Here is a 16,674-nt window from a genome sequence, read left to right on the forward strand (position 1 = left end):
CAGACAGTATTTGATAACTAAAATACCCTCCCCCGCCTCCCTCTCCCTCTCCCTCCCCCTCTCCCTCCCTCTCGCTCTCTTTGCCAGTATCAGCCAGAGGACGATGTCCTCCAGGAGAGTTTTTTTTAATTTTATTTTATTAATTTTATTTTTATACCACACAGTGGTATCAACTTTGGTATCGAGTATCGTGTACTTTTGGTGGTATCGGTACCGACTACTAGATTTTTGGTATCGTGACATCCCTAGTACAGTCTAAACGTCTGAAAGCATCAACGTCTAGCAAATTAAGCAGGATAGAAGTGGATTGCGAAATGAAACACCAGACATTGTGTACAATAATACACCTAAAAGCACTGAAATCCACACCTTGGAGCACAGCTTAGAATGTTTAAAAGCTTGTGTCTGCTAGCACTGGAACACCCACCAGTGGCATTTTATAGAGCCTTTTCAGCAGCATTTCCTAATTAATGTCTGCCTTTAGCACACCAGGCTGTGACAGACTAATTAATCTATCGCCCACTGAACACCTACTCCTTCCAATGCTCAGTCCAGTTAGAAACATGGAATCCAAGCTTGTTCTTGCCTTTCTTTCATTTCAAATCCAATATGCAAGAACACAAAGACAAAACAATAGAACTCACATTGCATGTGGGGTAATAAATAGTGATAAACATATACACACAGTATAAAAAATAAGTAAGTGACCAGTGCTTGTCAGATATTCCTGAGCTTCTTTTGGCAGCTTCAGCAATTTTGGTGGGTTGTCCTGCTCTTGATAATGCCACTGTGGTGTCTTCATGGTGTTCCATGGTACATGTTTTCAATGTCTTCATGTTTTGGTCATTTTTAGTACCCCTCTCCAAAATGAGGTCCTGTACATGCTATGTAGTCTAGCAGTCTCAGAAGTCAGAGGAGACATCAGCAGTCAGAGGAGACATCAAGAAAATCCTACAGAAACAGCTTGTCTCATTTTGAACATGAGTTTGAATGTTATTGGTTAATTATGAGCACAACCACATTCCCAATTATAAAAGGGTGGGCACACTTGTACAATAAGGTTATTATAAGTTTTTTTTTTCATAAAACATTTCTATTTCTTTTTCACTTTCATTTTGTTGGTTGCTAAATCATATTAAAAGTTTCACTTTTTTTAATTCACAGAAACCTGACATTTTAACAGGGGTGTGTAGATATTTGTTTATATCCACTGTATTTACACATAGTTATTTTATTTGCGCTAGCTAAATTATTAGCACTATCTACGGTGCATGACTAATACCTTTATATTGGTGAGACGTTTCTGCAATGAGAAACTGCCTCATGATTGAGAAAAGTCTACTTACAAACTTGAGAAACACTCACATTTGCTCTGTACCCATATTTGTTCTTACAGTTTTGTTCTATTCAGTTTTGAAGTTTTGTGTTATAATAATATTTCCAGCGGTGCTTCATTGGGAAGTTGCTTTAGTGACTGCAAATTTGATATAAATTCCTTTTGCTCTTACCTTGTGTCTGGCCAATCTGCCCCAAAGTCTCAATCTGTTCTACCAGGTCATTGGAGTTCCACTGACTCATTCCCAACAGCATAGCAGTCTTCCCTTCTAGTACCTCTGTGAGAAACAACATACAGACAAAAAAACAACAGTTTGTGTATGGAGATTCTCAGTTTAATGACATACAATCTGGTTTCTTTCTGGTTGATCCATTCCTGCACTATTGTCTTTTGTGCTGTACTAAACTCTGAGAGTCTAAATGAATTGTACACATCAAATGTAGATTAAAGACCAGTAATGTTCACCAACTTTCCTGTCAATGGGACTACCTAATGACAAAGCACTGTTTTTGGGAGGCACCCACAGACCTCTTCTGTGCAAGACAGGATGGAACAGTTGATAGATCAGTATGCATGGTGCGACAGCAACATGTTCAGTCTTTTGTCCTCAAGAGCAGAATGTGGAGGGGTGGCTGTGACAGGACTCTGTCAGGTCTGCTTGCCTCCATCAAGCTCTGCAGATATTAGGCCACTCTTCACAATCCCTCTCCACCATCTTGTCACTTCAATGCTTTCAGAAGACTGTAAAGTTAAGTTTTGACATACTCTCACAGAAATGACAGTTGTCGCATTTCTAAGGAGCTACAATGGCCATGATCTTATTGTCACTTAGCAAGTAATGGATTTGATCAGTACAGCAAATGAAATAGTGAGAGCTATATGAGAGAGAGAGAGAGAGAAAGAAGAAAAATGGAGGGATATAGAGGAAGAAATAGAATTGAGTTCTTCTGACATTTGAAAAGAATGTCTTAAATGAAAAGCAACTAGAGGGATACACCTCAAGGAAAGCTTTAAATTGCTCCTAAAAAAATAGAAAAACACAAAAGAAATCAAAGTAAAGTTAAAATCAGAAACAAAAATAGGAGATAGGAAGGAAGGAAGGAAGGAAGGAAGTGAGTGTGATGGTCAGATGTTCACAAACTTTTGCCCATATAGTGTACTTTAGTCCCACCATGGAGCAACTTTAGACGTGCCATGGAGCTACATTAGTCCCATCATATTGTTGAATTACATCTGCTATGGAGATGCTTTAATCCTGCCATAGAGCTGCTTTAAGGCTGCCATGGAGCTGCTTTAGTCCTGCCATGGAGCTACTTTAGTGCCATCATGCAGCTACCTTAGTCCCACCATAAATCATCTTTAGTCCTTTCATGGAGCTGCTTTAAGACTGCCATGGAGCTGCTTTAATCCTGCCATAGAGCTGCTTTAAGACTGCCATGGAGCTTCTTTAGTCCTGCCATGGAGCTGCTTTAATCCTGCCATAGAGCTGCTTTAAGGCTGCCATGAAGCTTCTTTAGTCCTGCCATGGAGCTGCTTTAATCCTGCCATAGAGCTGCTTTAAGGCTGCCATGGAGCTTCTTTAGTCCTGCCATGGAGCTGCTTTAAGGCTGCCATGGAGCTGCTTTAGTCCTGCCATGGAGCTACTTTAGTGCCATCATGCAGCTACCTTAGTCCCACCATAAATCATCTTTAGTCCTTTCATGGAGCTGCTTTAACTGTGCCATGGAGATACTTTATTGCCGCAATGGAGATACTAATCCTGCTATGGAGCTACTTCAATGCCACCATAAAGCTGTTTTACTGCCATCATGGAGCTACTTTAGTCCCACCATGAGCTGATTTCATCCTGTCATGAAGCTGCTTTAGTCCTGCCATGGTACAAAATCACTGCTTTATCTGGCCAGCTAATTAAATCTAATCATGCCTTACATAAAATGCAGATACCCCGTTACCAGTTACCCAAGATACCCAGTTACCATTTCTTGTCAGATGTACAAAAGATATACAGCTATACAGCATAAAAACTTATCCACTTTCCACTGTTTTTTCTTCCAAAATCAGTTCCAATATTTCTTTCAATATATATTTCATTTGATGTAATGCATCAGGATGTAAATGTATCTGGAAACTCTAAACCTCTAAACTCTAAAGGAGGAAGTAAAGGACCCTTGGGGAATTGTCTATAATAAGATTGAAACGTAAACAAAATCAGAGTTCCTCAGATTTCTCAGGCATTTGGTATGCTTGCTTTAATCACATTATTTGACCAATTATTTTACATTATATACTTTGTATTGTCTAATTTATTTGTAATAGAAAGCCAATGCAAAATAGGCAATCGTGTGCCTTTTAAGGTGATGTTCATTTCACTCCACACAATATTTAGCTGTGCTTTTAAATTGCAACAGATAAAACACCAGAAAGGACATGAATACATAAACAGCCAATCTATCAAAACTAAACAACATGACACCCAGAACAAATATGATGATTGTTAGAGGGGAAAAAAGCTTCTTGTGAAGAAGACAATCACAGAAACAACATAAGATATCATTAATGCTATAGTGTGGAAAGGCATTATGCAGGATATCATACAGTTATCTAACAGTCACAAGAAATAAACACCTGCTGTGCCTCATTTACACCAGCTGTCAGTTTCTCATCCTGAGCAACAGGACAAGAAATAATATACTTTACTCAGGGGGAAGCATGCACATCGAAACAAATTAAAGGCAACCAAAGCTAGTCAATCTTTAAAAGAAAAAAAGATACCTTGAATAGCAGTTAAAAGCAGCACTATATCCTGCTCACCTTCAAGACTTAAATGAAAATTTTGAGATATCGGTCAGACTGCTCTGCTTGATAGTCACATGACGTCACTGTAGCCGTGACGTCTCGCCGCAGTCATGTCCACTGAGTGGCAAAAGGACTGAACGGCAGCGTTAGTGTACAGCGTGAATTCCGCAAAAACACATCTAAAATGGGAAAAAATCTGTTGTGCGATCGACTTTGCTAACAGATTCAACAAGAATTCGGAGCTATCATTCTACAGAGTGCCAAAAAAATCATTCACTCCTTTTTTTACTAAGACCAGCAGTGTAAGTGTAAGTTGTTTTGGCATCTGGTATTCATGTTGTACAATGATTAATAGTTTGCACATTTTCTTTTTAAACGCTGCTTAGTTCCATGATGAATAATGGGGGCTCATTCATTCTCTGTTTTATCTTCACAAATACATAACGTTAGAAAGCGGAAGCAGTGTTAGCATCAAACAAACTAGGACTAGCTAGCTTAAGGGTTACCGGATAAAAATTTTTTACAAAATAAAAATATTTGTATATACCTGTCCACACACAACCAGAATGTTTTTTGGTGTTCTTGTCACTTTAATTTCTCCAACAAATCCCACCTTGAAGTAGGACCAAGCATCAAGGCTTTTGAATACCTTCAGGCTTTGCTTAGTGTATTTCCCTGGCCTCCAAATCAGGTACATAGTCCCATCCTGATTTCTTCTGTTTTTGTGTATCTCTCATACTAAATTGTTTCGGAAATTAAAATAAAATCTAAGATAAAACAAAGGCAGCTTGAGTAAAAAACAAAAAAAGTTTTTTTTAATGATAATGTTATTTATTGAAGCAAAAACATTATCCAATACCAGCTGGGCCAGTGTGAAAATGTTTTTGCCCCATAGTTACAAATTCCCCAAATTTATGAAACTGCATTCATAATGGGGTTCAGCTGGACTAGACACAACCAGGTCTGATTACTGCAAACCCTGTTCAATCAAATCAACACTTAAATCAAACTTTTTCAACAGCATGAATTGGTTAAAAGGTCTTACCCAGTAACACACTATGCAAAAATTGAAAGGTGATTGAAATACATCCGTCTGGGAAGGGTTACAAAGCTATTTCAAAGGCTCTGGGACTCCAAAGAACCACGGTGAGAACCATTATCTCCAAATGGAAGAAACTCGGCACAGTAGCGAACCTTCCCAGAAGTAGCCGACCTTCCAAATTTCCTCCAAGAGCACAGCAACTACTCATCCAGGAAATCAGAAAAAACCCAAGGACAACATCAAATGACCTACAGGTCTCTCTTACATCAATAAAGGTCACTGTTCATGACTCCACTATCAGATAGACACTGGGGAAAAATGGCATCCATGGAAGAGTGGTGAGGTGAAAATCACTGCTAACCCAGAAGAAAATTAAGGCTCATCTGAATTTTGCCAACACACACCTTGATAATCCTCAAACCTTTTGGGGGAATGTTCTGTGAACTGATGAGTCAAAAGTGGAACTGTTTGGCAGACAGTAGCCCCGTTACATCTGGCGTAAACCAAACACAGAATTCCACAAAAAGAACATCATACCTATGCTTAAGCATGGTGGTGGAAGTGTGATGGCGTGGGGATGCTTTGCTGCTTCAGGGCCTGGGCAACTTAATAATTGTAATTCTACTCTCTACCAGAAAATCCTAAAGGAGAATGTCTGATCTTCAGTCCATAACTCAAACGGAACTGGATTATGCAGCAGGAACATGATCCAAAGCATAGGAGTAAGTCGACCTCTGAATGGCTCAAAAAAGCCAAATTTAATGTTTTGGAGTGGTCTAGTCAAAGTCCTGACTTGAACCAATTGAGATGCTGTGGCAGGACGTTAAACAGGCAGTTCACGCTCAAAAACCCTCCAGTGTTACTGAACTAAAGCAGTTCTTCAAAGAAGAGTGGGCCAAAATTTCACTACAGTGCTGTGAAAGACTGATCTTCAAGCGTTGGTTGCAGTTATTGCTACTAAAGGTGGCACAACAAGATTTAAGTTTAAGGGGGCAATTAGTTTTTCACATGGGTGATAAGTGTTGGATAACTTTTTTTTGCTTCCATAAAAAAAAAAACTGTATTGTGTTTTTACTCAGGTTGCCTTTGTTTTATGTTGCATCTCCTTTTTATGCAGGTTGCTGTTTTAAAGATGGCTTATATTGACATGCAAAATACATCTCCCTTTGTTGGCCATGTCATTAGCTAGCTCATTTAAGTGGAGTAAGCTAAAGTCACTGTGCCTTGCTGACTCCTATAACTAAGTGGACTGTTGCTGATAAAATTGAATAAAGTCACCACTCTCAGTTTTCTTGATGCCCTCATTGTTGAATATTTTGCTATCTGTCTCTGCGTCATTCAGTCAAGCTATACTGTATTTTAGAACTAACATGGGCCAAATAATGAATATTAATGAATACTTGAGATGTGCTTATAAATATTCATAACTAGTTGGCAGTCTCAGTGATAACAGGCTTTGGGCTGGAGAGACTGAAAAGAGCACAGAAATTAATTAAAAATACAACCCCAATTCTGAAAAAGTTGGGACAGTATGGAAAATGCAAAAAAACAAACAAAAAGAGTCATTTGAAAATTCAATTCACACTGTACTATATTGAAAACGCATTATTAACACATTATTCGATGTTTTACTTTGTAAATTTAATTTATTTTTGAAAGTATACACATTTCAAATCTGATGACTGCAACACACTCCAAAAAAGTTGGGACAGTTGATTGTTTACCACTATGTAACATCACCTTTTCTTTTAATAACACTTATTAAGCATTTGGGAGCTGAAGACACCAGTTGGTTAAGTTTTTTCCCCATTCATCCATTATGCAGTTCTTCAGCAGCGCAACTGTTCGGGGTCTTCATTGCCTTATTTCACACATTTTCAATTGGAGACAGGCAATGACTGCAGGCAGGCCATGCTAACACCCGCACTCTCTGCTTACGCAACCATGCGCTTGTAATCCGGGCAGAATGTTGTTTGGCGTTGTCCTGATCTGGATGGCAGCATATGCTGCTCCAAAATGTGTACATATCTTTCTGCATCAATGCTGTCCACACAGATGTGTAAGTTACCCATGCCATGGGCACTGACACAGCCCCATACCATGACAGACGCTGGTTTTGAACCTGAGGCTGATAAAAATATGTTTTTTTGTCGGACGACAAAACACAGTTCCACTGTGCAACTGCCCATCTCAAATGAGCCCAGTGAAGTCGGTGGTGCTTCTGGACAGTGTTGATGTATGGCTTCTGCTTTGAATAGTAAATTGCATCTGTGGATGCAGTAGCGAATGGTGTCGAGTGGCACAGGTTTACCAAAGTATTCCCGAGCGAATGTCAGGATATCCATTACAGACTCATGACGGTTTTTAAGACAGTGACGTCTGAGGGATCCAAGATCACACGCATTCAGAAGTGGTTTTTGGCCTTGCCCTTTACGCACAGAGATCTGACCATATTCATTGAATCTGTTGATTATATTGTGCGCTATAGAAGGTGAAATGCACAAAATCCTACCGATTTTTCTTTAGGGAAAATATTCCCCAATAATTCTCAGAGTGTTGATTATTTGCGGACGCATCTTTTGGAAGATTGGTGAGCCTCGACCCATCCTTGCTTTTGAAGGACTAGGGTTTTTCGGATTCTCCTTATATACTATGATTAGACGACTGCCTCACCTGTTTCACATCACCTTCTTATTTCAACTTCTCACATCGTTATTAGTCCTCAATTGCCCCTGTCCTAGCTTTTTTGGAACGTGTTGCATGCATCAATTTCAAAATAAACGTTTATCTTCAAAAAACTATGCAGTTGATTAGGTAAAACATCAAATACCTTGTCGTTTTTTGTTTAAATACAAGTCAAAGTACATTTACAAATCACTCCTCTTTGTTTTTATTAGCATTTTCCATACTGTCCCAACTTTTTCAGAATTGGGGCTGTATATAGGCATTTTAAGAATAGAGTCGGCTTGAGATGTGTTATATATACACTCCAATAACACAAAATTCCAGAATAAAATAAGATACATGACTTTTAGGGTCCATTAATCTGGTCACATTCTGGATAACAGGCATTTAAAGAGTCTGACAATATATATATATATATATATATATATATATATATATATATATATATATATATATTAGAACAATTGCAATTAAATTACAACGTGACTGTTCTCACACTGTTCTGTAAACACATTCAGAGATTGTGATTAGTGCAGCTGTTTGCTTAGATGCACTAATCAGTGCCAAGGGATCAGCTGTCACCTGCCTATCATACTCATACATTTGATGATCTAAACAAAACACACTTGATGCTGAACCTAAGTGAAATGCTCTGTTTCCCCACACAAGGTTACATGTAGACACAAAGCCACATACACTATAAATGAAAGGTGAAGACTTTAGACAAGCCTTTTAATCTGACAGGAATCACAGATGCCCTACTAAGTAGATTTTGATTAGACTAGTAATGATGGTTTATAGAGATTAAAACAACAACAGCAACCTAGCAGTCGATCAGTGAGCTGCAGGAGCTGCCATATAATCAATAAGAAAAAAATATATATATAAATACATTTCAGTGTTGCTTTGTATAATTTTATGTTAATTAATTCATAATGATAGCAATACAAATGGCTGTAGTAACAAATAGAGGAATCCATTGCAAATGTCATGCTTAGGGCTACTCTGACTTCTAACTTCTTGTCATTACTCAAGTGAGTGTGTTCTTTATAACAGATTACTCATAATGGGCATTTGTCAAGATATCAATAAAAACACTGAAAACAGAGTTGACATTGAATACGTATTTTAAATTTAGTTATGCTATTGCTCTGGTGAAGAAAACCATCAAATGGTTTACCAAAATATTCCTAAGGGCCATGAGTCCAGTCTAAGTCCATGCAATGTGGAACCCACAGTAATAAACTTAAAAAGAGTGTGGAAAAGGCTTAAATCCATTGGCATCATTGGAAAGTGTGGATGAGAGACTGATGGGATTAGGATACAGGGGAAAACATACAATCTATTAATATTGGGAGAGGTATATGAATTTTTACAGACCCCATTTTAGGTGTTCTGAGAAGACGCATCAAAAATAGTGTGATCTATGCATGTACTTAATTCACTAAAACACAAATAGAACCAAGTGTGATGTTAATCTTCAAAATACCAAAAATAATGTCCTCTAAATACCCAGACAAGTGCAACTTGCTAACTCTTATCAATAATTATATCAATATCATCCCGAAAAAGAAAGAAAATGTGAATTAATAATTAATAATCATTATTAATTATTAATACCACATGAAGCCCTTTACACATTCTGCTCCATTGCACCACTGCAGTGATAAGAGAGATGTGAAAGCTACACACATGGTTGAATTGAGGTGCTACACACATGATGGCAGTTTGGAAGTGATATGTGATGAGTCTCTTCACCTCTCACTGCACACTGAGGAACAGAGATTGTACACATACATGAGGCCAGTTGAGGCCACACTTTTACATACACCTACAGTAGGCTAAAGACATTCAAACTCCACAACTTTCATTTGATCATACATTTCCTGTGGTAAATGAATTAGGGTATCTAATTTATTTCCATAAGAGATCATTTCAAAATAATAGCTAAGCGTCATATTTAAATCAGCTTTTATGTACTATATCAGATTTTCAGTAGCTCAGAGGTTTACATACATTCTGTTAGTATTTGGTGGCATTACCTTTTAGGTGCGTGATCTTGAATCAAATGCTCGTTGTATTTTATCGACAAACTTCACACAATACTTTGCCAGAATATTTGCCCATTCCTCCTCACAGAACTGGTGTAAATCAGTCAGGTTTGAGGGTATACTTGCTCAACCACACTTTTTCAGTTCAGTCCACAAATTTTCTATGGGATTCAGTTCATGGCTTTGTGATGGCCACTCCAAAACTTTCACTTTGTTGTCTTTAAGCCATTTTGTTACAACTTTTTAAGTATGCTTAGGATCCTGGTCCTTGCTGAGTTTTGCTTCAGTATTTCTAGATAATCCTACTTCCTCATGATGCCATTTATTTTCTAAAGTGCATCAGTCCCTTTTCCTGCAAAAACCTCCACATGATGCTGCCACCACCATGCGTCATCCATAGCACTGATCATTATGATCAGTTCAACTTTTGTTTAATCTGACCAGAGAACAGTTCTCCAAAGGGTAGTGGTCACCTGAAAACTTAAGTCTGGCTTTTTTTAGATGGTCTGAGAATAGAAACTTATTTCTTACATGGCAGATTTTCAGGCCATGGTGATGTAGGTCTCTCTGGTGGCAGTCCATACTTTGGTATATGATTTCCCCAACTCCTTCACCAGTCCCTTTGTTACTGTCTTTGTTTTAGTCAGTTAAACCTTTTAAATCAAAGTTCATTCATCCCTGGAAATTAATTTGTGCCTCTTTTCTGAATGAAGTAGTGTCTGTGTAGTCCCAAGGTTTTTATATTTGCATTTGTAGTTTGCAAAGATGCTTGTGGTTTATTTCTTTGAAATTTGCTCCTACTGTAAGAACCAGACTTTGCTTGGCTGAATTGTTTGGATTTTTTTCATGGTATCAAGGACAAACGGCACTGGCTCAATTGTTTTCAAATTACCTCTGATGTGAATAAAGTAGATACTTAATTGACTTGCCAAAAGAAATGTATGGTAACATGATGTTTGGATGATCTTTTGCGCAGGTGTAGGTGTAAACTCGTGGAGTTTACCTGTAGACTCACACAAGCCATTATACGATTCACACAAAATTAGGCTTTGTGCAAAATTTGTAAGGTAAAAAACATTATTTTTTGGTTAAACCACATTCACCTTCTGAGAGTCTGGCAGTGGCTGAAACTATGGAAGCTGTCCCCAGCCGTGCATCTTTCATGCATCTGTTGACATCAACTTTACTGGTCAATCCAGTTAATTGTTTTGGGATTTACAGCATTTCTGTCATTTGATACAGCACCTAATTTACCAAGGTATGCCTAGCTCATAATATAAACTCCCTATCAGAGTGCTTCATAGTACTTCACTACTGTGAAAATGTCCAATTATCCAATTTCTCAGCTCCACTGAGAACATGACTATCACAGAGGTCAATGTAGATGCAGCGTCTCTGTGCCTGACATGTAGATAATGCAAGCTCATTTCTTCTGCATTTTGCATGCAATGCTCTGTGATGACAAGACTTTTCTCTTAGCTTGATTCCAGTGGCTATTATAAGCTTGGTGAACTGCATTATTCAGATTATTCAGAGGGAAATAAATAAACCTTTAGAAGATTCATTGTCTTTGGGAAATCATATCTGCACACCCACACATTTTACTGTATGTTTTGTTCACCTTAAACTTCTTCAGCAAAAACCAAATGTGATGCAATTCAAGAAATGAAACTGCGAGTGAAAAAGAAAAGGCAAGAGAAAGACAGAGAGAGACAAAGACAGAAAAGCAGACAGGAAAGCTGCATTAAGTACACCATTGGAGGAATATGACACTAACCTCGGGCATCAAAAAACTCATCATCAGAGCTGTCCATAGATTCTTGGGCAATGTTGCGCATACACCAGTGGGAAGCGCTGTGCTTGCGTAAAGTCACTACAGGGCAGAAAACAGAAAAATCATTTTAAGTGCCCAAGCAAATAACTAGGAGGATTTTATTGTTAACATACAGCACATCACTAGCATGAATCTGCCTAATTTTATGGAGGGACAGACAGATAATGTAGACTAAAACAGTGCATTCAATAGAAAACAAATATATCTAATTAAAATGTCAAATGTATTAACAGAATTGGACATCATATGAATTAATTTGGCAAGTTTAAAGGACACCAAATGATTTTTTAATGGCTTCAGAAAATTAGGGCCAGGGCATACATGAAATGACCCTGGTGTTCTGATCCACTAAAATCAGTGTTAATAGCCTTTTAATTTAATGAGAGAAAATGGGAATAGTGTTAATTAAAACACAAACAATGGGCTCAATTTTAATTTAAGTTTAATTTACTTATGTAATGCTGGTGTTTGTTAATTTGCTTGGTCAGAAGCCTTTTTTCCCATTTGAGCTCAGCTGCTATTTCCATTTTTCAGAAATAAAAGTGCCTACATTGGTGTGGGTGGAACAGCACAACAGGGGGTGTGACATTCAAAATCTGCCAGCACTGTGGTGTTTTACAACCTGGTCTGGACTGAAAATGTATTTGTGTCATCACCGTTCTGGACCAACTCTTAGCACAGACACAATGACAAAACTGACTTGAAAATGTTGTGTAATGTCTGTTGTCTAATGGCATTTCTTTTTCTTTTTGCGCACCACCATGTGAAGTAGTTATATTATTACATTATATTAGAAAACAGAAAAACACATTCTGGCATTATGAATGTTTGAAGTGAATAAAAACAGAAGGAAAAAAATTATAATTGTTTACTAGCCATGGTATCACTACTAGTCTTGTGCAATATAACGGTTTAATTGTCTCTACACAATATGACACTGTCACAATAAACAATAACATTTCGATTATACTATTAGACCTGCCAACCTTTACTCATTTTGAGTAGGCATTATTAAACTTAACATCGGAGTATGCTACAGCAGTCTTTTTCTCCCCAATAAAAAGGGAGCTGAGCCATCTGAAATGATTTGCGCAGATATTTTTAAATCTCCTCCTAAAAGCACTTCCACCCAAACTCATGCGGCCTCATTTTCTGCCAAATGTTTTGACAAATGGAGAATGTTTTGAGTTTATTAAGTAAGGAATAAAACATGACAGCCCATACTGTTATATGAAAATAATGCATGGCAGGAGGTGTGATGTGGCACGATGCCCCTGAAGTGCATTATTGTCATAATAATAGCATTGTTTGAAGCATTTTAATTGTTTGAAGTTAGATTTAATGTTGTGGAACATCCAAATGACAAGTTCCCATTCCCACCTAACTGTAGCTGTGATAGACAGTTATTCCTTCACCAGCCTCTCTCTCTCTCTCTCTCTCGCTCTCTTGCTCTGTGTTATAAAGCTCCTCTGTCCTGAAGACTTTCCTGAGCTGGGAAACTTTGTTACAAAGCACTTACAACTGAGACTCCTTCCATAAATGTTAAATACAGTAAATGGGCGGCTGTGGCTCAGATGGTAGAGCGGGTTGTCCACTAACCGCAGGGTTGAACCCCAACTTGCTCCCAATGGCAGGCTAGTGCCAAGCATGCAGCTCTGCTACCATTGGAGTGTGTGTGTGTGTCTGTGTGTGTGTGTGTGTGTGTGAATGGGTGAATGAGAAACAGCTTTGTAGAACCGCAACAGTTAAAAGTTGCTATAATTAGTGCAGACTATTTAGCATTTAAATAAATGTCTCTACATGTCTCTGTCACTACAGCAAATTTTACTTTGCTAACCAATATATTTTTTAAAAATCTGTTTATTATTAGTCTTAGATTATGTGGAGCATCCGTCATGTACAGTATGGGCTGTAACTATAGAAACAATAATGTTTTAGAAAAAGCAAATGAATACAACTATCGTTCATGTTATAGCTGTCAAACTATAACCTATTGTTCATGTTACAGCTACTGTCCGAGTTGCGCTGTTATATAAAAATAATGCACACCTTTTGACCAATCAGATTTTATGGTCTAATGTGAAAAAAAAATCTATCAATGTATATTTGATTTAGATAACATTAGATAAGTTTATAGTTAAAATTAATGCTTGTTTTACTGTCTTTCTTAGGCTATCGGTTCTGGATGATTAAATCATTTGCTGTGATTTTTTTTAAATTTGCATGGAAAAATCAATATCACAACAGCCTAACCACTACCATATCAATCCAGTAAAGTATATTGAATGTCATGCACGAATGCATGGGGTAACAGGTTTTACTCAGCTGGTTTTATCAAAATGTTTCCTAAAACCCATATACATTTTAGTATTTACAATTTTAAATTGTAAATGAACATTTACAATTTTACATTCATGCCTAATACCTAAAGTTTGTCTATTAGTTTTCTCTTTACAACCAATATATATATATATATATATATATATATATATATATATATATATATATATATATATATATGTGTGTGTGTGTGTGTGTGTGTGTGTGTGTGTGTGTGTGTGTGTGTATATATATGCATGTGTGTGTGTGTATATATATATATATATATATATATATATATATATATATATATATATGGCAAACATTTTGTGACTTTTCAGTTTAAAATGTTGATTTACAAGTGTGCTTTCTTGTATGAAAAGTATATTATTTCTTATTTAATGATGGTTACACCATTTTAGAGGCTATATGACCTCTAAGACTTTGTTTAAGATTATATTAAAATTTATACCAAAACATCAAAAATCTCAATTGAAATAAAAATGGGAATTAATAATAATAGGAACAGTTTATGCATTTAAAATATTGTGTGTGGGGTTTGAAATATGCATTTACATAAAAGGAAAATGTGTTTCTTAAATGTTGGCCTTGAACAACATAGAAAGGTCTCTGAGGGGGTAGATGAGGGGTTCGGGCTCACTCAAATCAATGTTAATAGCATTATAATCTAATGCCATGAGACCCCAATAGTTTTAATAAAAAAAAATGACTATAAATAATGCAATTATCTTCTGTCTACCTAAGAATTTCATTTGTAATGTCAATTCTATATCTAGTTAGAATGGACTTCTGGTGGGTTATTTGCTAATTTTCTCACAGCAGTATTAACATATCACATGTTGTATGAGAGCAAATGAGGAATTGAGAAATTACTGTCAATGAATGAGTTTTAAGTGATGATTAGAGTGGCTTGCATCAAATACTACCTAATATTGCTAAGCCAGTAATCAAGTAGAGTGGACCTCACTGGTCTATTTACTAAACATGGTTTTTGTTGTTGTTGTTCCTTTCAAGTACACATCCAGTTAAGCTGGACAGGCTGTCAGCATTTTTATTTGTCTTTTGTCACATTCAGACTTTTTACATGACTGTCATATTTAGTCATATTTACTGTCGGTGTTACCTTTATGAGAATCACTGCATTTTTTGCTCCTTTTGTAATAGTTGTGTACGAGTCCCTCAGTTGTCCTAAATGTGAAAAGATGAATCTGAACATCATATAGCCACTGCTGAAAAGGGGTAAAATATGCAGACCATGGTGGAAAACCAAACAACAGGCAACAACATCACTTTTGGCCATATAGTCTAAGTTCATTATTTACTATGAGCATATCTTGTACCATTTGCTGCAGCGTATTCATTTCTTTCAGATACTGTAGTCTTACAAAGATTATGCATATAACAAAACAAAATGATGACTTAGGCCAGTGGGTGAATTATCTCCATGTAGAAGAATAGTTTACTAACCACTTACCACTTTGCCTTACAATGTGTTTAAAATGTACTGGTTTTATATATATATATATATATATATATATATATATATATATATATATATATATATATATATATATTTATATATATATATACAGTTTATAGTTCAGTTTAGCCTAATTGAGCAAGAGCTGTGCTAGTCTGCTCACACATCATCTTGGAGTCTACCAATTAAACAATTATGCTTTCAGAGCAATTACGTTATACTTTCTACTGGAGGAAATTTAATACTATTCCACGTACACAAAAAAGCACTCACTTGTAAGCACTCCATGTCCATTTAAAAGGAACATCTCCAAGAATCTGCAAAGACAGCTAGCCTCACGTTTCTCTGCAAACTGGACTTTAACAAAGCCGTTGCACAAAAACACCGGTACTTAGGACCCTCTCCTTAAAATAAAGGGGAGGTAGTGATGATATTTAAAGCCATCCATAATATTAATGATGTATGTGTTGATTATATGAGGGGTTTAATTTTGCATTGTTTACTGCAAATAAGTTTCACAAATGTGCATCAAACAATGCAACATTTTTACTTTTGTAACTACAAATGTAATGTACTGTTCCTCTAATTTATGTTGCAGTTTTAAGGTTTTCATCTGACTCACCTTCATAATTGTATATGACAACAACCTTCAGATTCACCAACCTATAAAGAGCGCCACAAGTTTACTAAAAGCTTGCAGAGGTGGGAAAATCGATATCAGCTCTACATCTAGATAGAATGTAATACATTGCTGTTGCCATTGGAAGCAGTGGAAGTGCTGTTTCTTTTAACTGTATATAGCTCTGTTTGCATGACTGTTTTCATTCGGTCTAACTCACAAATACAAAGAAAGGTTCATTAAATGTAGTTTTTGGTTTCTTTTTAATGAACACAAGAAACAAAATGCATGATTTCACTTGCAATATAAAGGTTGCTCACTTACATTATAGGAAGTCAGGAGGTCAGACCGAACACAGGAAAAAGGGGTTCACCCTGAGTTTAGTTGAACTTTATCTGAACCCTTGAAAGCATGAGCAATAGAAAACAAAAGGGGCAAGCTGTGCTCGCTTCTCTCTGGAATAAATAACTAAAATGAGAGCATGCTATTAT

The 16,674-nt window shown here is 36.8% G+C and overlaps 1 protein-coding gene across 3 annotated transcripts in view; it reads right to left on the reverse strand.

Moving 5' to 3' along the window:
- Positions 1 to 16,674, reverse strand: part of pitpnm3 (PITPNM family member 3) — a 60,803-nt gene that overhangs the window by 35,288 nt on the left and 8,841 nt on the right. For all 3 annotated transcript variants that reach the window (XR_008388323.1, XR_008388322.1, XM_053647837.1), the window contains exons 2-3: positions 11,688 to 11,783; positions 1,509 to 1,613 (exon numbers count right to left, since the gene is read on the reverse strand). Coding sequence is in view for 1 of the 3 variants with exons in the window: in XM_053647837.1 (XP_053503812.1) it covers positions 1,509 to 1,613; positions 11,688 to 11,783 (201 nt within the window). In the remaining 2 variants the exon portion in view is untranslated. The remainder of the gene's footprint in view (positions 1 to 1,508; positions 1,614 to 11,687; positions 11,784 to 16,674) is intronic.

The sequence above is a fragment of the Ictalurus furcatus genome, chromosome 17 (assembly GCF_023375685.1).
Source record: "Ictalurus furcatus strain D&B chromosome 17, Billie_1.0, whole genome shotgun sequence".
NCBI lineage: Eukaryota > Metazoa > Chordata > Actinopteri > Siluriformes > Ictaluridae > Ictalurus > Ictalurus furcatus.